Source organism: Orcinus orca, chromosome 16 (assembly GCF_937001465.1).
Source record: "Orcinus orca chromosome 16, mOrcOrc1.1, whole genome shotgun sequence".
Classification (NCBI taxonomy): Eukaryota; Metazoa; Chordata; class Mammalia; order Artiodactyla; family Delphinidae; genus Orcinus; species Orcinus orca.
Genome location: NC_064574.1, coordinates 48840628 through 48865306, shown reverse-complemented (window position 1 = coordinate 48865306; position 24679 = coordinate 48840628). Strand labels below are relative to the sequence as shown.

General features: G+C 48.1%; 1 protein-coding gene across 1 annotated transcript in view; it reads right to left on the bottom strand.

Annotated features, from left to right (window-relative positions):
• BFSP1 (beaded filament structural protein 1) overlaps window positions 1-21180 on the bottom strand; it is a 37898-nt gene extending 16718 nt beyond the window's left edge. Inside the window, exons 1-4 of the mRNA XM_004270395.3 lie at window positions 20807-21180; window positions 15962-16022; window positions 4084-4179; window positions 1621-1713 (exon numbers count right to left, since the gene is read on the bottom strand). Of these exons, the coding sequence (XP_004270443.1) occupies window positions 1621-1713; window positions 4084-4179; window positions 15962-16022; window positions 20807-21180 (624 nt within the window). The remainder of the gene's footprint in view (window positions 1-1620; window positions 1714-4083; window positions 4180-15961; window positions 16023-20806) is intronic.
• Between the last annotated feature and the right edge of the window lie 3499 nt (window positions 21181-24679).

The following is a 24679-nucleotide window of genomic DNA, read 5'->3' as shown; positions in this document are numbered from 1 at the left end:
ATGTAGAATTTTTCAGCTGAGATTAATAAAGAATGTGATTCTTTCTACATCTGCTTTTTAACGTGCACACGAATCCCTGAGCATCTTGCTAAAATGCAGATTCTGACACAGTGGGTCTGCTGGGGGTCGGGCTGCAGATGCTGCATTTGTCTCAAGCTCCCGGGCAACGATGCTGAGGGTCTCTGATGATCACCGACACTATTAAACTAGGTCTAGATGGCGCTACATTAGTACAACTCAGAAGAACAGGGTTACAAGGGAACAGATGATGTGATTTTAAAAGTGTGTTCTGATGTAAAACACCTAAGAATTAAAGGAAAAATGTCTGCAAAACAGAACTAAAGTGTCTGGAAAGAAGTCTCTGACAAAGAAAATTATGCTTTAGGAGGAGCTGTTTTTTAGGCCTTAGTGGCAACCCCAGTTCAGTTGGGGTCATTGGTGGGCAATGTGGACAAGAATATCCCCATCAAGGCCAAAAAAAGTAACTCTCCTGCCTCTTAGATGTTACTTGGCAGGGTTCAAAAGTGTCTCTGAAAGCAAATTTGGGGATTTCTTTAGCTTTGATATAAAAAATTAGGTTCAAACAAACACCCTAGCCCACTGGTTCTCCAGGGTGTGGGCCTGGGTAGACTTCTGTCCTAAGTCATCCTTGCAGAAAAACCCAGAGTCTTCTCAGTTGAACAGTCTACAAAACCCTGTCCCAGCGTAACATTCCTCTGAAGAAAGGACACATGACATTTTTGTTTTAATCTGCATTCTTTTCAGTTTATTTTTACAATATCCTATCATGCGTCACAAAATGCTATAAACCACATTAGGGGAAAAAATACATCAATATCGTGTTGCCCTGCTAGCGAGCTAAGTGAGGAAGGGATTTGGAACATATTGGGAATAAGGTTTTACATCCAAATCCCAGTTTTTTAAAAATCGGCTTCCATCACCTCTATCCTTTCCCAAGAGTTTTCATGCCCCAGACTAGCAGAGCCTGACCTTGAAAATAGAGTCACTAATTGTCTGAGGTTCTCTGTATTCAAAATTATGGTCAAATTGATAAGGGGAATAAGAAAACAAACAACCCAATAAAAAAATATGGGCAAAAGTCTTGGGTAGATAGTCCAACAAAGAAGCTATACAAATGGCAAATAAGCACATGAAAAGATGCTCAACATCATTAAGGCGTGAGGGGATGCAAGTTAAAAGCACAGCGAGATACACAACATACCTATTAGAGTAGCAAACGGCAAAACCAAAGTGAAAACCGACATACCCAGCGTTGACAAGGAAGCAAAGCGACAGAAACTTCCATCCGTTGCCAGTGGGGATGCAGCAGTGCTACAGTGCTTGGGAAACAGTCTGGAAGTTTCTTATAAACTAGACAAGGAAGGACAGCCCGTAATCCTCAAGAGGAAATACCTAAGAAGATGGTCAGGGCCACAGTTTATGTCCTCAGATGTCTAAATACCCACGTTCACCGTCTGAGTGAAAGAGCAGAAGAGTGAACTTCGAATGTGAACCCGCAGTGGAGGCGACCTGACGCCTCTCCCTGGGTCTCTGGGCTCCCGGGGCTGCAGGACAAATCCCCACATGCGGTTTTGCAGCCGCCTGGGCTCCCGTTCTTACCTCCCTCGTGCCACTGGTTACGGCGGCTGCTTGCGGGGTGGTCTGGATGATCTGCTGCAGGATGCTGACGTAGGTCTGAATCTCCAGAAGGTTCTGTTGGGGGAGGAAAGCGTTCTCATGAGAACTTGAGCTCCCCACATTTTCCCCTCCAGTACCAGGTGACCTGCAGGATGAATGCCTTCACGTGTCCCACCGCCACAAATAGGACAGACGGTGATGGGTGCGGAGGCCGCTTTATGCCTCCTTTAATCTCATGAGAACACTGGGCTCGATGAATAAACCGAGGCTTAGTTCATGTCACCTTCCCTTCAGTCCCGTGGCTGCCCTGCGGCTGTCTCTATAGCGCCCTGGATGCAGGGTTATCAGAAAAGCAGGGATGGGGGACAAAGAGATCCCGGAGGGCACAAAGGACCTTGCTGACTGCAGCACAGGCGGTGCTTCAGAGGACAGGCTGTGGCCAGTCCGGCGGGGACTGCCTCACTCACTAGCTGCACGTGGCCTCAAGCAAGGTATTCAAACCGCCTAAACCTCTGATTCTTCCACAAAAGAGGGATTAACAACCTGAAGGCAATGCCTGGTCCCTTTCACCACAGATCACCTGGGCCTGCTCCGTGCACGAGAGCTGCCGACGTAGCACAGCTGCCCCCTCTGCAGAACTGCCCTCGGCCACACAGTGGTCATCCTGCCAGGAAGTTATGCAACTGCCCCCAATGCCACACCATGTCCCACCCGGACCAATGACTCCTGGCTCAGGACACAAGACCAACCCTCTTGCCTCAAGGTGGGACCAAGCTTGTGGTGTGATTCACGCTCCAGAGCCCCCATGGGATCAGGCTAAGCCTGGACTCCAGCTCAGCCCCTTCCCCTGCGCCTTCCTAACCCCCATCCCACCTATAGGCACCTCAGGCTCTGCTGACAGGGAACCTAGGACACTGTCTCTTGAGGCTGTTTTTTGGGATTCAGTGAGACAATGCAGCAGGCACCCACAGAGACAGGAAGGGACTCTGATGCTGCCTGAGCACTTGCCAAGTTCCAGGTTGTACCAGGTGCTTCACCCATATTACTTCACGTTGCCTCAGTGTAACTTTCCCCAGAAGCAGACAGTTATAGATCGAAAGTTGTGTCCCTCCAAAATTCATGTGCTGAAGCCCTAACCCCCAGCAGGATGGTATTTGGAGGTGGGACCTTTGGGGAACAATTAGATTTAGATGAAGGTGGGGCCCCCAGGGTGGGATTAGTGCCCTGATAAGAAAGGCAGTGACTCTCTCTATGGATACGGATCTAGGAAAGGCCAGGTGAGTGCATGGCAAAAAGGCAGCCGTCTGCAAGCCAGGAAGAGGGTCCTCACCAGAACCTAACCCTGCCGGCATGCTGATCTCGGTGCTCCAGGCTCCAGAACTGAGAGGAATGAATTTCTGTTGCTCATAAGCCACCCAGTCTGTGGTACTTCATCATAGCAGCCCCAGCTGAGTAAGAGACAGACCCTGGGGGAAGGATCTGGGTGCAAATAGTTTGCTTGGGCAAAGATGTCAGGAAACATGAGCAGTGGAGCGGGGAGGTGAGACACTGTGTTTTCAGCTGAATTACCCCTGTGGGCACCAGTCCTAGTCGGCTCTCTGGGAGCCGGTGCAGAGGGAGCTGGGGTACGTGTCCACCAACTCCATCTGTCCCTGGCTGAGGCTGCTCCCTCAGCATTAACTCCCCAACATTTCCTGTGAGGCAGACCTGCCCTCCGCTGCCTGGTGCACATCCGTCCTGAGGCAGAGACACAGATACTGCAGCTGGAGGGAGGCCAAGCTCCCTGGAGAGGTCAGCCCCGAGGGTTGAGGGTCATGGCCAGGCCCACAGGTGTCTATGCTCAGATGACATGGCTGTGCAGGAAGGAGAGTCTGGCGTTTGCATTTCGAAGATGAAGAAGCTCAGAGAGGTTAGGCCACTGGCCCTTGGTTACACAGCTCCAGGACTGGACATTTCCAGAACACCAAGGCCCCCCCAACGTGAGACCTGTGAGAAGCTGGCAGGGGTGGGGGCAGAGCACAGCGCTACATGCGAGGAGGCCCCTGCATGCCATGTGTTCCCTCAGAGACAGCGTTAAATTACAATTTTTGCATTTTCTCCATTTTCTGAGCTGAACCAGTCAACAGGCTACAGCTTAATCAAGACGGATCTGTGTGCAATTACTCTGTGGACTGTGACGTCCTGCACAGATACTGGCCCCCCCCGACCCATACCCCCACACACACACACACACCGCCCCCCCCCACACACACACACACCACACACTGCCATCCCTCCCACAGCCCCGCAGGTCTGGCTCACTAGGTGCCGTCCAGCGACCAGCCCAGCCCCGCTTGGTTCGGGACATCGCACACAGGGCAGCCCACTCCAGCCACCCCATTTTTTCAGCCACGAGTGCCCTGAACTGGTTTTTTGGGGGAAGGGCTACAGAAGGGTCATCGTTACCTTTTTGTACCTGTCCTTGGCCGCACTGATGTCATCCTGCAGAAACTGGGCTTCGATCTGAAGGCGCAGGTTACTCAGCAGGGCTTCATCTGCCTCCTGCAATGAGAGGCATCGACTCTGAGGGGCCGCGGGGGGCGGGGGGCGGAAAGCACGGGCGTGGGTGTGACATCGGCCAGGTCTTACCAAAATGCAGACTTGTTTGGTGGGTCTGGGAGGGCGTCTGAGATTCTGCATTTCTAACCAAGCACTGGGTTAGCCCATTGGACCTGGTCTAGAATAGTAGTTCTCAGCTGAGAGTGATTTTGCCCCCAAGGGGACATTTGGCACAATCTCGAGGCTTTTTAAATTGTCACCACTTGGTGGGGGTGGGGGGGTGGGGGGTGCAGGGGCGGGCGGGAGGTGGGGGTGTTACTACCGGCATCTAGTGGGTAGCAGCCACCGATGCTGTTAATATCCTACAATTCTTAGGACAACCCCACACAAGAAAGAATTCTCCAGTCCGAAGTGTCAGTAGTGCCAGAGTTGAGAAGCCTTGATCTAGAAAGATCAGGGGGAAAGAGTACATTTATACACCGACAACCTTAAAATTTAAGTTACATCTGTATTTGTTCTATATCCTATCATCAGTGAGTTGAGTTTCTAAGACTAAGAAACAGTTTTCCCTGAACACTGAAACCTTTATTTTAGAATGAAGCTAGACTAACACAACACTGTAAGTCAACCATACTCCAATAAAAATTAAAAATAAACAAATACAATAGAATGAAGCCAGACCCCTATCTTACCATTCACAAAAATGAACTCTAAATGGATGAAAGATTTAAATAATTTAATACTGAAACAAAAACTCCAAGAAGAAAACAGGAAAAAGCTCCCTGACATGGGTGTTGGCAATGATTTTTTTGGACACGACACCTAAAGCACAGGCAACAAAATCAAAAAATTACAAGTGAGACTACATCAAACTCAAAACACCTGTGCACAGAAACCATCAACGAAGTGAGAAGACAACCTATGGGATAGGAAACCTTAATTTTAATAGTTTTCTCCCAAGGACTGTTGACACCTTGAGGCCATGTATCTTCAACATAAAATTCATGTTTTAGCATGATTGCTGTGGTGAATAGTGTTTGTTCCTTTCAAGTTGGAAATAACACTTAGGACAGAAGATTGAATGTTCTCACCAAACTTTTTGATAATTCACCAACTTTTATCTCATTAATCTTTTTTTTCAATAAATTTATTTGTTTTATTTATTTATCATTTTTGGCTGTGTTGGGTCTTCGTTGCTGCGTGCGGGCTTCTCTTGTTGCGGAGCACGGGCTCTAGGCACATGGGCTTCAGTAGTTGTGGCTCTTGGGCTCTAGAGCGCAGGCTCAGTAGTTGTGGTGCACGGGCTTAGTTGCTCCGCAGCATGTGGGATCTTCCCGGACCAGGGCTCAAACCCGTGTCCCCTGCATTGGCAGGTGGATTCTTAACCACTGCGCCACCAGAGAAGCCCATATCTCATTGATCTTGTTTGGATCAACCAAATAGGTATGAGTAAGTATTTGTGCTCTTCATAAGATAGTGCTGTGATGTCGGGAACTGACTTAAATACTTCAACAATTCAGCGAAATGTTACGGGTCCAAGTTCCTTGCCCCCTCTGCCACGCCCACCTGCCAATACCTGAGGGCTTGCTAAATGAATTTTTACTGACTTCCTAATGACTTGTTAAAAAGCATGATGAACGTTAGGAATGCGCTCTCACCGACAAAGGTAGAAATGTGGTTTGCTAAAATATTTAAGATACTTCCTACCACTGCATGAACAGAGTTAAGACAGTCAAGGTATGTGGACAGGCCAGGATATTTTGGGACACGCGCCATCCTGGTACTAATAGCATTTAGGTTCCAGGGAGGCATTAGGCCTGCACTCTTAGGAAAGGCACTTGATTCCTCATAATCGTTCCTGTAAAAGACCGCTGGTGTAGGGAGATATGATTGTCTGACGATGACAGCAAGGATACCAGAATCCTGACCCTATTGTATCACCTGCCTTGAATGAGCTTTTCATGCAAAGTGTTGCCTTAGCACCTAAAACAGCAGAGATCTGGGACTTCATGGAGCCTGGAGAAGAGGCTGTATGAACCTTAGGGACTGCATCAGAAAAAAGGCTTATTTAATAAATATCCATTCACGTGAATTTGGTCTGAAACTTCAGCAAGATTGTCAGGGATCGGCTAACCCTCACCCAACTCAAACCTCTGAAACTATTTTATTTACCCAAGAGAACTGCAGAGTTTATCTTAAAGAACTTAAGAGTTGTGCTAGATCAGATGGGTCGATTTGCAATCGTTAGCGATGTACCTTCACACATGCCTTTTGTGTAGGTGTATGCAAGCCAAAATTAAATAAGTTGGGACTTCCCTGGTGGTGCGGTGGTTAAAAATCCACCTGACAATGCAGGGGACACAGGTTCAATCCCTGGTCTGGGAAGATCCCATATGCTGCGGAGCAACTAAGCCCGCGAGCCACAACTACTGAGCCCACGCGCCACAACTACTGAAGCCCGCGCACCTAGAGCCCATGCTCCACAACAGGAGAAGCCACCGCAATGAGAAGCCTGTGCACTACAATGAAGAGTAGCTCCCGCTCGTCGCAACTAGAGAAAGCCCGCGCACAGCAACGAAGACCCAATGCAGCCAAAAAAAATAATAATAATAATAAAATTTTTTAAATTAAATGTTATTCTAATACAGGGTTGTCCAACCCTCAGGCATAATTTAAAATTTCTTAGTAGCCCCATTAAATAAAAGAAACAGGTGAAATTAATTTTAACAATATATTTTATTTCACCCAATATACCCAAAATCTTATCATTTTATCATGTCATCAACATTTTAAAAGCTATTGATGAGATATTTTCCTTTTTTCCAGCCTAGGTCTTTGAAACCTGGTGTGTATTTCACACTCACAACACATCACATCGATTTGAACTCTCTGCATTTTGACCCCTCCCCAGCCTCACATGGCTAGTCGCCCCTGCGCTGGACACGGAAGGTCTAGAGGACTGATTTTAGACACGTGGACCATCTTGTCTTCCTCAGTGTCTCCTGCTCTAGGGTGAATCCCACAGCCCTTTCAGCCTCTAATTTCCAGTTACCAAATCCTTTCCCCTGAAGACTCTGAAATCCCTTCATGGATACCAGGGATGCCAACGCTGGGCAAACAGGTGGGGAGGGAAGAAGGGAAGGACCCCAAGACCCAGAGCCGGTTCCTCACCCGCAGCCCCTGGACTCTCCTGCATGCTTTCCCTGAGGTGCCACCCACTTCTCAGCCCTGGAGCTGGGCCTCCGCTGTCCAAGCTCCACTGCCCATCGAGAGAAGCAACAGCGTGTGTGAAAATCACACCCTTTAAGGGACCCACCCATGGTCTGAAGTATTATTTTTAAATCAGAAGTAAAAGAATGAACCAAATTATTAAAAGGGATGCATGTCACCAGGTACAGGGCTCTGAACTAAAATAATGTGAAATCCGTCTTTGGGTGTTTTAGCTTCTGGGCTCATTCTTTTGATAAATGAGTTAACCAGTCGCTGACTTTTGATACGCTCTGCCTTCAGGAGTTTACCATCCTGGGGGCTTAATGATGGCTCCTCAAATCCTGTGTCACAGGGATGGTCACACAGAGTACAATGAAAACACAATAGTATTGCCCTTGTTTCAAGACCTGTGCTGTCCGACTCTCCCCACCCCCCCAGCCCCCGGGAGAGCAGAGCATTACGGATGCTCTTGTGCAAACGCCCCAGGGAAGGTGGGGTGCCCCTTGGAGGTCCTGATGAATGGCTTTCTGAATTACTCAGGACTGTCACATAAGCCTGGGGAAGCCCCTTCATGACAGACATGGTGAAGGAAAGTAAGCCTGGGTGTCTTTCCAGCAGTGGGAAAGGGCTGAGGAACCAGATAGATCCTGGGTAATTGACAGGCCTTGGGAAGGACAGAAACCAGGGAAGTCCCAGCAATCTAAGCAGCTGGGGTCCACGGCACAGCCCTTGGGACGACCCAGCTCCAAAGGCATTCATCTCCGCCCCCAGGAGTCACATCTCTGAGAGAGAGCTGCGATTGGCCCACATGGTCACATGACTGTCGTCTTGCGGACAATCCTACTAGGACTACACCGACGGGAAGGAAAATCAGCCCCACCCCCTTGAGGCACGGTGGTTCCTTGTGAAAGTGATTCTCAGCTCTGGGGATGGGACACTGCTGAGTGGGCGTGGCTAAATCCGGGTCAGAGAGGAGGCAGTGCGGGGTGGAGACCTGAGCTTCACCTTCACTTTCGGGATGCTTTTCTACTCTCCCCACCCTCGGCCCCTCAAGATTGCTGAGGATGGAATGGGGCAGGGAATTCTCAAACATCGTAATTTTTACCAAAAATTCACCCACAATTGATACACAATCACTGGAGCTGAAGAACTGAAAGTGAGGTTTCAAGGACCTTTTGTGTTATTACTTATAAAGGAATCGAACACTCAAGATTTTAGAACTAGAAGGGACCCTGGGACTTCCCTGGTTGTGCAGTGGTTAAGACTCCAAGCTCCCAATGCAGGAGGCCCGGGTTCGATCCGTGGTCGGGGAACTAGATCCCACATGCATGCCGCAACTAAGAGTTCACATGCCACAACTAAGGAGCCCTCGAGCCGCAACTAAGACCCGGTGCAACCAAATTAATTAATTAAAAAAAAATAGAAGGGACCCTAAAGGTCATTGGTCCTCACACTTTTTAAAGCCACATGTGTCATCCTTCAAACAAAATATCCCAGGGAAGCCAACATACAGAAGGAAAGCAGAGATGTGCTTCTCGAAGGACAGGACGGGGGACAGGAACCCCGATCGGCTGGCAACCCTCCTCCCTCAGAGGCCCTTCAGCAAATCCATGGAACCCGAGGACTCTGACAAACGCAGCTCAGAAACTGGAGTCTCACCTTACGGACGGGGAGATATCGCACCAGTGGGCCGTTCAGCTAGTTAACAGAGGTTAACTGGAGATAATGGGAATGCGATCTTCCCTCTACTAGTCAGGAGTTGAGGGCTGAGTCCTGACCCTGTCCTGCAAGGTGCTTGCTGTTCATCCCCCACCTCCCTCTCAGGGTCAAGCCAAACAACCACTCTTAGGTCCCATCAGCCAACCTTTAAAAGAGTGACACTCCCAAAGGTGCGTTGCTGCCGCTGGAATGTGCAGTTGCTGATACGGGGAGAAGCATTCGTTTGGAAGGGTTTTCTTTTGTTTGCACCAGAACTCAGAAATGTGTAGACGCTTGTGTTTTTATTATGCTTTTGGATGCTGTCAGCTGCATTTTCCAAAGCTCCAGCCGAAGCGTCTAGATTTTTCCAAATCGAGACTCTGGGCCAATATTCTAATTTTAGAAAACACTCCAGCCCTGATACTGTGTATGGTTTCATCGAGGCCAGTGGTTCTCAAAGTGTGGTCCCTGGACCACACCATCTGGAAATGATTAGAAACGTAAAAAATCTGGTGGATCCCAGACCTACCGGATCAGAATTTCTGGGGTGGAGGCCCAGGAATCTGTGTTTTAACATGCCCTCCAGGTGATTCTGATGCACAGGAAGTTTCAGAACCGCTAGCCTAGACGATTTCTGAGAAAGTAACTGAAGAAATAACTAGAGTCCTATATACCCTTGAAAAATCAGCCTTGCCAACCCAGTCACAGAGGTGCTGGAAATCCATTAAAAACCCAACTGTCTGTATCCACACGCAGCCCCAAATCCAGCCCAACTAAAAAAATAAACAAAAACAAACAAAAAAAAAACAACTGCTAAAGAATGGGTATTCAAATTCATTAAGATTTCTAGTTAATTAGGGTTTGATTAAAAAAAACACCTACTGGGCTTCCCTGGTGGCGCAGTGGTTGAGAGTCCGCCTGCCGATGCAGGGGACACGGGTTTGGGCCCTGGTCCGGGAAGATCCCACATGTCGCGGAGCGGCTGGGCCCGTGAGCCATGGCTGCTGAGCCTGCGCATCTGGAGCCTGTGCTCCACAACAGGAGAGGCCACAATAGTGAGAGGCCTGCGTACCGCAAAAAAAAAATAAAAATAAAAAAACACCTACTTCAATCCTGGACGTCAAAAACCTTTCCAAAAATGTTAGAGCTGCTTTCCTTCCAGGGCTCACGCTGACCTGGAGAAGCTGGGCACGTCCCTCCACTCCCCACCCTCCCTCCTCCCACCACCTTGCCTTCCTCGACTCCACTCTCACCCTCTGCATCCTTCCTCACGCTTCCTCTGCCTTCTGTTCTTCCAGCCGCCCACCACCAGCCTCCTCCTACACTCTTCTTCCCCAGATGGCTCTCCTCTTCTCCAGAAGTTCATTTCCAGCCTCAGAGGAATTCCTGGACATATGAAGGCTTGTAGCCCTGAAATCAAAAGCTTCGTGCCCCATCCTTTCACCCCCCCTGAACTCCCCTGCCTCTTGCTCCTTTCCAGACACGTTTAAGATACACGACTTACATGGAAAAGCACATACGGCAGCTTTAGGTATTTTCTAAAATTGTTTTCCGGTGAAAGCATTCGACTAGCACCTACATTATTTTCAAATTGGCAATATACATAATGAGTCCTAGAGATTAGCCAAACCCAAATATTTTAAAGTCATCAGTTCTAGGGACTTCCCTGGTGGTCCAGTGGTTAAGATTCTGTGCTCCCGATGCAGGGGACCCGGGTTCAATCCCTGGTCGGGGAACTAGATCCCACATGCTGCAACTAAAGATCCTGCGTGCCGCAACTAAAGACCTGGCTCAGCCAAAATAAATACTTTCTTTTAAAAAAAGTCATCAGTTCTAATAACTTTTAATGGAGTATAATCTTTAAAAATACTGAATCACTATGTTGTACACCTAAAACTAATAGTGGGAATCAACTATACTTCAATAAAAAATTAAGAATAAAAAACAAAAAAAATGTCAATAGACAAAGATAAAATAAAAGTCACCAGGAATGCTTACCACATCCAAAGGCTGAAAATCTGAATAACTTTGGCCCGAGTATGTAAGTAGTATGTTGAGGAATTTATTTCATTTCCAAGTGCATAGCAAGGAGCGGCTGGCTGTTAATACAGGCACTCTGCTCTGGAGGTTTAATTACCTGGGCAGTATACATAGACGGCAGCTTTATGAACATGGTGGCAACCAGTCCTGTCCATACATTGTGATATTTTCCAAGCCAGACACAAAGACTGGGTCAGAGATTCCTAGTGTACCCCATTTCACACGGCCACACCCAGGGATCAATCCCTTCCAAAGGGACCAAAGGAAACGGACATTAGGCTGCGTTGACAGTCAAAACCCAGATGATGTGACGTCTGTAGATATTCAAAGCTTTGTCAACTAAAATCAGTGATGTGACCGACAGCCAACAAGATGTGAATTCTACTGTACCATTTCACCTCCTTCTTCTCCAGTGACCATCTCAGTGGACAGAGAACCTGAAGGTCCAGCTGGCTGACCCTTGAGCGGCTGTCTTAATTTGAGTTTTCAGAAACAGACCCCGAGGCAAGGACTGGGAAAGGGTCCCTTATCTGAGAGGTAATCCCAGGAGCACTGGAAGGGGTGGGGTAGTGACACAGGGAAAAGAACAAAGCCAATAAAGGTGTGGAATGAGCGGGTTCCCACTGTGGGCAATGGGCTCAGTCCCCCAGGAGACTGGGAAACTCACCTCTGAACTGTCGGGACGAAGGGTGGGCCAGCCAGGGACTCAGTCACCCCCTCCTGTCCCCCAGTGGCGGAGGGTCGCCCCTGGGGTGCTAATGCCCACACTTCTGGACTGTGCCCCCTGCCACTGCAGACGTTCCCAAGCCAGACAGATGCAGGAAGCTGCCAGCAGGCTCAGCATCTCTATGTGACATTGAGGGCGGCCTGGGGGGATGGACAGGGCACCAACATCTAATGGGAAGTGGCCACCTTCACCCAGAGACTCCGGCTCTGCGTCTGTCTCCTGAGAGACAGCGGTTCCCTGACTGTCCTTGGGAGGGAAAGAATGAGCCTTGGACACAGAGCACCTGGCTCTTGCCCACACCTGCCGCGGGTGGGCTGCGGGTCTCTGAAGTCGTTTAGCCTCAGCAAGGGTGAGTTCCCCCCTGACAGAGGGGCGATCGGACCGGGTTATCTGAGGGTAAAATAAACAAAATCCAAAAGGCTGTTCCGAGGCTCCCGTGAGCTAGTGCAGGGACCTCCCGATTCACTGTATTTGCATCCTGTGCCTGTGATTTCTGCTACATCCAAAATCTTCTACTATTACTCACCCCGTATTTTTTTCAAATTGATTCATGTTTATTGACATGCATTTAAAAAGAAACTTTTTTTTTAATGTCACCTGCTATAGAGAAAAGGTAGTCATAAAAATAAATTCACAGCTATTAAAAAGCTGTTCCCTGGGCTTCCCTGGTGGCGCAGCGGTTGAGAGTCCGCCTGCCGATGCAGGGGACGCGGGGTCGTGCCCCAGTCTGGGAGGATCCCACACGCCACGGAGCGGCTGGGCCCGTGCGCCATGGCCGCTGGGCCTGCGCGTCCGGGGCCTGTGCTCCGCGACGGGGGAGGCCGCAGCGGTGAGAGGCCCGCGTACCGCAAAAAAAAAAAAAAAAGGTGTTCCTCCACGCACTCCCACTCCACCAGGGGTACGCAGCCACTTCCCGAGAAAACTAAGCTGGCGTCCATCACATCGCGTGACCTGTAATAACAACTGTAACAGGCAGGTCACGTGCATTATTATGTCATTTAACTCTCACCAGGCATGCAGACGGACACCTGCTCCTATGGTGGTGGGAACTAGCATTGTTCCCATTTTCCAGACGAAGAAGCTGAGCCTCAGAGAGGGATACTGAGCGACAGTGTGAAGGGTCTTGCTAGCAGGCTACCCTCCTGTTGTGGATGGCACAGTTCTTGTGGGGAGAAGTGTCTTTCCCTGGACCCGGGAACAGCCACGCTGATGTGCTGCCCCCGCCCGCCCGCGTGCTTGGTCCCATCTTTCCCCAGAACCTTCGTAACATTCTCACGGGACTCATACCCCAATTGTCCACACGCTACATCACAGTATGACGGGGGGAAATGGTGGAATGCCTTTCCCTTATTTTTCATTTTCTTTCTACTGTCTTATTTTTCTACTGGGAATAGGCATTGCTTTTGTAATAAGAGAGAAAAAAAAAACCCCAGAAGATTTGAGCTTGTTTTTAGATCCAGTGTCACTTGCCACCAAAGGTAAAAAGGACTAAGTTCTTTCTCTCTCTTCTTCAAGGAATGCCCAGGATGGTACCACGTGAGCAACAACCTTAGGGCCCAGTCCAGAGAAAGCCCTGCTTGCAGGGAGGACAAACAGTCACAAAGCAAAACGAGGTGTGCTGCGGAGGGGCTGAACTGGCACCTAAGGCGAAGGGTGTCAGGTGCCCCTGTTCCTGAAGGCCTCGGCCGATGGACAAGACGGCAGCCCCACCTGCCAGCCTGGAATCGCCACCAAAAACACAAATGGGGGTGAGCCACAAGTGTCAGCTGAGAGCTGAGTGAGGGCAAATACTAATAAGGCCCCACTCCACGCAGACTTCCAGCAGGCCTTGGGTCCTTGAAACCCAGCTCAGCACACGGCCAGTCATGAGCTGTGTGCTTAGGGCTCCGTTGCAGGACACCCTCCCCGCCATCTCTGTGCTCACTTCTGTGTGCCCATCTGTTCCATTGGCCTGAGACAGTCCAGCTTCTAACAGTCGACCTGCGTAATTACTGACAGCATCAGCTTCACACAGTGTCCCGAGCTGGACAATACATTAGATGCTCACACAGAGATGGTCACAGAAATATCATACAGTCAGTAACATACACAAAGCAATATTCAGTGTCCCTAGAGTGTAGTTCTGACTTTCCCACCGACTAGCGGAATAATCCTAGACAACAGACGTTGGACGAAGCCAGGAAATTAGTGGCAAACACTCCGAGCTAACCCTGAGCTGTCTGAAGTTGCCTGGGGTTCCTGTGGAGAAGAATCTTATTTTTTTTTCATTTATTTTATTGAAATATAGTTCATTTACAATGTTGCATTAATTTCTGCTGTACAGCAAAGTGATTCGGTCATACACATATATACATTCTTTTTCACATTTTTTCATGGTTTATCACAGGATATTGAATACGGTTCCCTGTGCTGTACAGTAGGACCTTGTTGTTTATCCAACCTATATATACTAGTTTGCATCTGCTAACCCCAAACTCCCAATCCATCCCTCCACCACCACCCCCCTCCCCCTTGGCAACCACAAGTCAGTTCTCTATGTCTGTGAGTCTGTTTCTGTTTCATAGATAGGATCATTTGTGTCATACTTTAGATTCCACATATAAGCAATATCATACGATATTTGTCTTTCTCTTTCTGACTTACTTCACTGAGTATGATAATCTCTAGGTCCATCCGTGTAGCTGCAAATGGCATTATTTCATTCTTTTTTATAGCTGAGTAGTATTCTGTTGTATATAAATACCACATCTTCTTTATCCATTCATCTGTTGATGGACACTTAGGTTGTTTCCATGTCTTGGTTATTGTAAATAGTGCTGCTATGAACACTGGGGTGCATGTATCTTTTTGAATTAGAGTTTTGTCCGGATGTATGACCAGGAGTGGGATTGCTGGATCATACGGCAACCAGGTGGAGAAGAATCTTAAGGCCACATCTGGGCGCAGCAGGGAAGGGTGATCGATTTTATCAGCAATGAGGTTAGGGGTGGGGAACGGGGAAGGGGGAAGGCAGCCAGGTACCCTGAACAAGCAACCCTTTAAATAACCAGTTCCCATAGGTCCTTCCCCTCTGACATCTGAGCTCTGAAATAATCAGAAAAGGATAATGCTTACAGCTCTTTGCCATCCCTGGTTTCGTCCAACCTCTGTGGTCCACAGTTATTCTGCTATCTGGTAGTCAAGTTCTCCTGGCTACAGCAGAAAATCCAATCAGTTAGGATGGGGATGGAGGATCCAAAGAAGGAAACTGCCCCTGCAAAGAACAACTCCACCCAACCTCTGCAGGAGGGTCTCCAGCAAGAAGCTAAGAATCCTGGTGCCTCGCACATGGCGACTGTTCATGCTTCAAGTGTGAGGAGCTTGAGGGTAAAAGGAAATTTCGTCCTCTATTCTCTTGAGACTTTCCCTGGGGAGGAGTAATCTCAAGACTCTTAGCCAACAGGATAAGGTAGCATTGCATCCAGATAACCACCGTCCGGAGCAAGTTCCCTCCTAAGTTAGGTGCAGACAACAGCCAGTCCCTGTAACGCTGGCCCGTTTTGATAGCCAAGCAAACCAATGAGCTTAACCGTCTAGGGATCTCTCACGAGCTCATTTAGCTTGTGGTAGAGGAGTGTGTGTGGGTGTGTGCATTCACTCACAAAGATTTAGTTGAAATTACAAAGTCAAGAAGGAGAGTGACACACAGACATAGAGAACAGACTTGTGGTTGCCAAGGGGGAGGGAGGTGGTGGGGGAGGGATGGAGTGGGAGTTTGGGGTCAGCAGATGCAAACTAGTGTATATAGGATGGATAAACAACAAGGTCCTACTGTAGAGCACAGGGAACTATATTCAGTATCCTGTGATAAACCATAATGGAAAAGAATATGAAAAAGAATGTATATATGTGCATAACTGAGTCACTTTGCCATACAGCAGAAATTAACACAACATTGTAAGTCAACTATACCTCATTAAAATAAATTTTTTAAGAAAGAAGGAGAATGACAGCAAAAGAAATAGGGGAATCCTGGAAGAACACAAAGAGGCAGCGCGCGAAACAACCGTTCCGCCGTTTAGCTCCGTCTTGCCATGAATCTACTCAAACCCAAGGACGGGCTCAGCTCACCTTGTTTAGCCGTTTGAGCATGTCTTTCAGCAGCAGCTGACACTCACACTCATTTTCATACCTGCAGATGGGACACAGAAGGGAGAGTTGGGCAGCTTCCGTGATCCGGTATGTGTGGTCACACAATCAGCATTCAATTAACCTGAGTCCTACCCCCTCTCATTAAGGGAAGCAGGAGCTGAGGCTGCATTTTGGAGCCCACTCCTTCCCAACCTTCTGCACATCCCTGCACATGCAGGAAGTGCCGCCAGTGGCCGCATAGATGGACAGGAGCCTCCCGGCCCGGAGTCCCAGCCCCAGCCCCCCAGTGCCCCCTCCCAGCCACTCGAAGATGCAGGAATCAGATCCCAGCACACCTGTACCCCAAGTGCGGCGGCAGCACAGAGACTGGGAGGCTGTACTAACGATCTGTTACATCAAACAGCACTAACCTGACCTGGTCCGGATACCCTATACTATTGTATTTATCATCACGTGTCAGCTTTTCTGGGTTACGCCATTTAATCCTCACAAAATCCTGGAATACAGCAGTTCCTGTTATCCCCTCGGGAAAGACAAGGAAACCGAGGTTGAGAAACTGGCCTGAGGCCTCCGCAGGTGCTCCTGGCACTTCACCCGCATCTGTGCGGCCTTGCCCTGCACACCAGGGGCCTCCTGTGGGCTGGCAGGCAGGGCAGGCTGGACGGCTCAGAGAGTCAGTGCCCCTGGGAGCAGCCTGCAAGCTCTGACAGGGCGAGTGGGTACGTACACACCCTGGCTCCCTGGTCCTCAGCTGGGATCACTGAGGTGTGCTCTCCACCCCGCAGGTGGCCTCCAGTGGCCATGCAGGTAACTTGACGGGTGACGCACTCAGTGTTGGCTCCTTTCCCTTGCTGCCTATAACCTCCTCACTCCGCAACTGGTGCTCCCTGATGCCACCTCCCAAATAAGCGACTTTCTCAGGCTCGGCTTCAAGGACTCCAAACTAAGAGAGGGGTGCAGGACTCAGATGTGAGTCTGACAACAAAACTGTGTCCTGACAGCCACACCTTGCTGCCTGGGTAGAGCAGGGACACCCTCAAAGTTAAACATACACAAGATTAATAAAGCAGCAGATACTAGGAGCAGGTGTATTTTTTTTCTCCTAGTCGACTTCTTCCCTGGACTTCTAAAAAAAATGGTAAAGATCAAGGAAGCAGAGAGACCCCAGAAATCATTCTGGTCAAAATGAGTTTCCTTCTAGGGGGAATTTCACCCCCTGAAGAAAAAGAGAAAGCCCCTTCCCAAATGACCCCCGACCTCGTTCCCTGCAAGCTGTCCCCAATATCCATTCTAATAGGACTTAGAGCCCGTCATGTTTGGTGGCCACAGGGCTGCCTAGAAGGGAGACTGCATTTCCCAGCCTTCCTTGCAGCTCAGTGTGGTCCTGACCAATGGGATGTAAGCATGTCTGTGGCCCCTTCCAGGTATCTGCGGTACAAGATGGTGCAGGTGTGTCCTTCTGCATCCCTTCCTCCTGCACCTGAAACAGGGATGCCACAAAGCATCGCTTTCTGTGTCCCTGTACACCCATGCCATGGGTCAAGTCAAGGACTTTATACTGTGACAGGTGCTGGGAAATCGTGCCTCAGAATGAAAAGTCTTGACTTCAGGGAAGAACATGAGGTATAGGAACACTGTTCTAAGTGTTTCCAGTTCTAGAGCCACCTAAGCAGCTCAGCTATAACCAGTAAGCAAAATATATTTGCATCAGTTTTACCTTTCACACCAGGATGTCACATTTAACAGTTTCTTTTCTGTGTGCCTCTAATGGAGCCAGAAATGATGTTTTTTAATGTTTAATTAGCTTTAAGAATAAAACTGTTAACAAAATCTAATTTTCTCATTGCTTCTTCCTGCTAGAAACATCCAAGAATTTCTGTAGCTTAAAAACATATTTAATAAACAACATATTAATGCAATTTTCATGCTTAGACAAGCCTAGATATTTTATTACAGACGAGTGATTTCATTATAAAGAGTTCATTGTAAGAATTCATAATATATTCATATATTCATAGAAGTGAATATAAAAGTGAATTCATAAGGTGGAAAAAACCACTTTGGCTTCAATTACCTGATTGTTTTACAGGATTATTTTTGGTTTTCAGCGATTTGGATAATTGACTCTATTCATCATTGTATTTTGGTAGTTTTGTTTTTATTTTATTTAGTTTTTATTTTATTTAGCCTTTGTTTGATGTGCTGAAGACCTGATTTTGAAATCATTCAACTACCCAGGTAAAGAACATACCTAACAAGGCTGCATACACCTTCCTATTTCTGCATTAATTTCACCTGGTTCTGGCTAATCATCACCTCACCTCTGGAATTAAACCAAACTCGGTGTGTGTACCCATGCATGTAGATGGGTCTGATTTTTATAATGATTTTCAAGTCTCACTACTCAAGTTAAAACATCAAAACTTCTCCAAGGGGGCAATGGGAGGGAATAAATTAAAGAGAATTATCAAATAAATCACAGCGCCTGAAGGGTCGGCTCCACGATGGACATACAACTCAGAGCCCAGTGAAATCAGGAGGACGCATCATGGCCACTCCTCCAACGAAGGCTCCTGGGAGTCATGCCGGCCCAGCCAGATCACAGCTGACTGTGGCCCAAGGACCAGGTAAAGGCCATTTGGGGATCGGAGGTACTCTGATGACCCATGGAACTGCCCTGGGTGTCAACCAGCATTCACTTCCATTCTCTTTAGGGAACATAGCTTAGTATGAATGAAGTCCTACGTTTGGGCCTCACTCCACAGGAGTCCAAGAACAGCTTCTCTCTAAGACACAGTGTTCTGGAAAGGGTATGGGCCTAGGGTGAAAAACCCAAGTTCCAGTCCTGCCACCCACAGGCCCTCTGCAAGCCTCAGTTTCCCCTTGAAGGGCCACAGGGATTTTCAGGTGCATTCGTCCAGCTGCAAACCTATTTCTGTGGATCAAAACCAGAAACAGGGATTTCCCTGGCGGTCCAGTGGTTAGGACTCCATGCTTCCACTGCAGGGGGCACGGGTTCGATCCCTGGTCGGGGAAATAAGATCCCACATGTGCAATTTGGCCAAAAAAAAAAAAAAAAAGAAAGAAAAACAGAAGGACTGATGGGAATGGAATCGGTGCTCATGATCTGATAAATATGCTCAGTACCCAATGCTGAATATCCTGCCCACGACTGGGGTTGAGAATGCGGAACTCAAACACAACGCACTTGTGAAGAAAACCCTCTGGCTACCCTAGACCAGAGGTCCTCAAACCTGGCTGTTCACTGCAATCACCAGTGGAGCTCATTAAATATAAAAAACCTGGGCCCCACTTGAGGTCCAGGATGGGGCCTGCACATCTGTATTTTTTAGTTAATTTATATAATTTTTAAACAGATAAATCTCTTACATGGTTAGAGACTTTTTTAAATGACAGAAAAAGGTAAAAGTCTCCCTCTCACCTCTGCTCCTACTTCCTTATTCCCAGAGGTAACCAGTGTTATTAGGTTTCTGTGTGTGTGCTTGTGTCGTCTTTTTTCTTATGCAAGCAAAACCTCTCTACTCTGACCTCCGTCTTCTTAAAATAGATGATAATACACTACTTTTTTTCACAATTGCACAGTATTCCATTGCATGAATGAAGCACAATTTTATAATCTGACTCCTATTAACAGGCCTTCAGGTTGGTCCCAGGCCTTTGCTATTGCAGATCACGCTGCAGTGGATATCCTGGTGGACATGCCCTTTGACACCTCCTGGAGTGAGTATCAGAGGGTAAATTCCCTGAAGTGCCCAGCTGAATCAAAGCGCACACCCTTTTATCACCTGGAAAGATGCTGACAAGTTGCTGAGCATCTTTTTTCTTTGAATAGCTTTTTGGGTGATTTTAACACATTATTCAGTCTGTCAAAAGGGGGGACATTGCCCAGGAGCAGGACCTCTGAAACTTCAAGGTCGTTAACTTAAACGACGAATCACCTGGGGGTCTTTTTCAGAGTCTGATTCAGGAGCTCTGGGGTGGGCCCAAGAGTCTCCATTTTTAACAAGATCCTGGGGGATGGCAATGCTGCTGGTCCATGGATCACACTTTGAGGGGCCAGACACTAGCAGGCACACGCTGAAGCAATGTCCAGGTGTCCGCTGTGATGCAGTGAAGGCCGTTAGACTTAGCATGCTCAAGACTTGAATTCCAGTCCCAGTGCAGCGATCCACCAGCTGAGTGACCTTGCCCCCAATCTCTACATTGTCTGAACCTCAGTCTCCTCATCTGTAAACTGGGTGCAGTACCGTCTATAACAGGGTGAGGCTGTGAGGATTAAATAACATCGACACATCTCAAAAACACTGTGCTGAGCGGAAGGAGCCAGACACATAAGAATAGGTCTAGAAGATTCCAGAACAGGCAATAGTAATCTATGGTGACAGAAATCAGAACGCTGGGTGCCTCTGCTTGGGGGGACTGGGGAGAGGGAAGCAAAGGCTGGGAAAGGGCAGAAGGTAACTTTCTGGGGTAGAGGAATATCTTGCTTGTTTTAGTAGTTACATGGGTATCTGTTAATACATTCGTCAAGCTCACTGAGCTACACACTTAAAATCTGTGCATTTCATTGCACGTAACTTAGATCTAGACTCTAAAAGACATTAACAGCAAATTACACGATTTCATGCAAACCGTGACGTGCCACCAAAATGGAAGCTAGTCCTATCTTAGGGAGATGCAGCACGTGCGTGCCTCTGCCGGGATGAAGTCACCGGTCGCCTGGGCCCGGAGACGGCCCTCCCACCTCCGGGGGCAGCGCTCTCCCGGCCCGCGCTGCCTCTTTACTCCCACGGCTGCGCTTACTTGCTTCGGAACTCGCAGAGGGCGCGCTGCGCCTCTGCTCCCTGGCGCTCCAACCGGGTGCGCTCGGCGGCCAAATCCCGGGCGCGCTGGCGGTTGCCCTCGACGTGGCGGGCGAGGGCATCCTCGGGGCCGGCCAGCTCGTCCAGGCGCTGGAAGGCGTCCAGCTGCCTCCGCAGGACGGCGTGGCGCTGCTCGAGCGCCCGGGCCCGCTGGACGTGGGCGGCCACGCGCTCGCCGAGCCCCTGCAGCTGCGCCAGGCTCGGCGCAGCCGCCCGGCTCTCCACCAGGCTGTCCAGCTCGGCGGGGTGCGGCGCCTCCTCGGCGCGCTCGTACTGCTCCTTGCGGGCCTGGAAGACGTAGCTGCGCCGGTACATGACTCCTCTGCGGGCGAGCGTGCAGCCGGCTCCCAGAGGCCCCTCGTCGAGACAGCAGCGCGCTAAATAAACATCGGAGGCCCCTGGCACGCCGCTGGGACGTTCCAGAGCCGATCAGCTGTTGCTCAGCGCTGCGCCCAGCCTCGGGCAGAACAAAAGAGCGGTCGGCCTGCTTTTGTGCGCTGGATTAGCGGCCCATACAGCTCTGGGGGTTGGAAGGTTACATTGGGCAATGTGGTTTTTGTTCCGTGATTGTTAAAGCCCGTTGTTTTGTGAGTAAATGGAGGGTCAGGAGGACAGGAGAGGCATGCCTTTCTTTTGACTGCTTCCACTGGGAATTGTGAAGGAAGCCCAAGGGAGCTTGTTAAACTTGGACTAGTCGGAGAGCCCAAGGACCCCCGGCTTTGTCTCTTCTCTCTCTTTCAGTCAAGCTCGCAATGCCAGAACTTTTTAACAATACCATTTTCTTTTCTGATTACTTAAGCAATTCTTCTTTGTAATTGCAACATGACATTCAGGACCCCTCCTTATATTAGGGGTTCTTAACCGTGGATGCAAAATCAAATGGCACCTCTGGGTAAATTGTGAGGTGTATTCAAGTAAGTTCTTACTGATACTTGTGCATGTTTGTAACCAATCTCTTCTTTGTACAATAACTCAGAAAAGTTGTCCTTATTATAATATTATCCTGACTCTCATGGATTCTGAAAACGTTTCCAGAGTAGGAGGTTCAAGCAGAGCTCCATCAGGACGTTGGCATAATAGATTATTTGAACCAAAGAAAAAATTCTTAAAGATTTGATAAATTGGCCAATTCTCAATTACATAATATGAAGGAATTTTTTTTTTGCCACTATGTTTCATTTTAATTTGTATTATGGAAATAACAAAGCTAGGCTTTGACAAACTTAAAAGTAAATTGTGGGTGTTGAAAGAAATGAATAGCATCTGATCAGAATGTTCCTAAATATAAATATTTTGTCCTATCTCCAGTTTTAAAAATCATTATCAAAAGCCTGTTTTCATAAAAGTAAGGATTAGCAGTGCCATCTAATTAACTCTATGGATTGCACATAGTATACTACAAATTAAAGTCATAGTTATCAAAGATCAAGAAAATTACACAGATCTTTGTTGGTTTCTCAGAATTTATTTTTTTCTCCCAAAGGACTATGATAATGGATTCAGTCTGGAATGAATCTATGTAAGGGCCAAAGTTGTGCTGACAGTGTGGTTATTATTCTATTTTGCTGTCTTAAGCCATTTAAAAATAGATTTTATGATCAAATCAAGGAGCACCAATGAGTATTTTCTATGGTATGGCGCACATATACCATGCTGATTGCATGGTAAATTGGTTTCAGGCTTCCTAGAGAGCAAAACCAACGTAGGACAAGAATAATTTATTTAAAAAATCATTCATTCCCTTTGACATCATGTATCAGTCAGCTATTGCTACAGAACAAAATGACCCCCAAACTAAGTAGCAGACAAGAAGTCTTTATCACTCTGTCCCAGGTCTGCAGCTCAGCTGGATAGCTCTTCTGCAAGCTGCAGGTCTTCTGATCAGCTCGTGCATCTCTGCTCCAAATGTCTGCCATCCTCCTAGAGCTTGCAGTGACAGAAAGATGAGAGCAAGCCCAGGCACACAAGATCGTTCTAAGTCCTTGTTGGCATCGCGTCTGCTAACATCCCATTAGTCAAAGCAGAGCCCACAGCCACAGCCTCAGTCAAGAGGCATGGTTCACAGAAGGCCATGGCGAGGGTGTGGGTGTGGAACTCTGTCACAATGGAGTGAAGCATTGGGAGGGACCAGCAACCCAGTCTACCACTCATAGAAATCCCGTTTGAGAAAAACATAAACTTCCAGGAACATAACAAAAGAAAAAATATTATTTCCTTTTAATCCAGTGGAACAAACACTTAGAAAACATCTGCTCACAAAGCATCATCTGGAAGAGTTAAATATTGAACAAGGTCAAGTCCCTACCTTTAAGGGGCAGGAGACAAATTCCTACTCAACGAATGAAGACACAAGGAAATCTGGGATAAGTTCTAAAATAGAGATGGTAATAAAACGCTGTGGTTGTATCAAGGCAGCAGCAGTGAGCGGTGCGTGGGCAGGTAGGGAAGTTGGAATTCCAGGCAGAACAGCATGAACGAGGTGTGAGCCCTGTGCTCCCCGAACATGGTGAGGCCAAATCGAGGCGGGCATGGCAAGAACGGTCCCACAAGGGTAAGTTCGAAGGCCTCCCATTGGTGGTAGTGGATTGAACATGGGCATGATCTCTACTCCCTCCCCCAAGCCCCACCGAAAATGGCAGCAAAGAATGTTTTTAGATTAAAACTCCACAAAAATAAGGAAGAAAAGAATACAGTGGACAAGATATGTGAACAAATTTTCAGGAGACTGACTAAGCACAGTGGAGCAAGCTAAGAAACCTAAGTGTCTCGGGGGGATGGGAGAGGAAAACAGCTGGTTCATGCAAGAGAACCTCAGAAATCTTAGGAATTGGATGTACCAGATATGGCAGAAGATGGAGGTGAAGGGTAGCGCTACCGAGTCCAAGCTCGTACTGCTCGCCACATGACAGGCCAATAAATGGAGAGGAGAGTTGTTGGGGGAATGCATAGCGACTTTATTCAGAAAGCCAGCAGCCCGAGAAGATGGTGGACTCGTGTCCCAAAGAACCATCTTCCCGAGTTAGAATTCAGGCTTCTTTTACAGTAAAAGGGGAGGGAGGGTGGCTGGTTGTTGCAATCCTTTTGGTGCAGGAATCCTTTGTTCTTGCAGCTGTCCAGGTAGGTCTGGTCACAATGCTCCTATAAACCTTCAAGAAGTATTATTCTCCGCCTGCAACTTTTTATCTCTATATGAATGGAAAAGTGTTATGCCTTTAAAGGTCAGAGCCTTGAGAATAGATTCTCCTGTGTATTTCAGGCTATAGGCAACATTCTTTTACAAAAGGTGCAGAGCCTGCACGACTAAGCCCCGGCAACAGAGCACAAAGGTTAGAGCTAAAGGAATAGATTCAATATGGAGTCAGGTTTGTTCTCTGTTACAGTAGAGCTGAAACACAAGAGGGTTGCCTGAGAGTCTGCATAGGAGCAGTTAGAATTTCACATCTCCTACCCCACCCTGCACAGTCAGGCAACCACCCAACCCCCATCATGACAGGAGACTGGAAGTTATTCTCCAGCGAAATTGAACAAGACCAAGTTGCCAGGCACAGCCAAGGGTAGAATGATGGCCAGTTGAAGCCGGTGGGAAAGAGAGGCAGCTGCAGGCAGTGGGAGGTGGGCCAGCAAGTCCATCTGGTCCCAGTATGGGCACTGGTAGAAGGGGGATAATCACTTACAGAACGAGGGTCACCATACCTCTCAGTTTACCTGAGACCATCCACGTTTACACCCTTTATCTCAGTGTAAGTGTAGGTGGCACCCACTCTCAAGAGTATCGTGGTTTGTCTGAGAAGGACACAACAAACATCTCATCCTG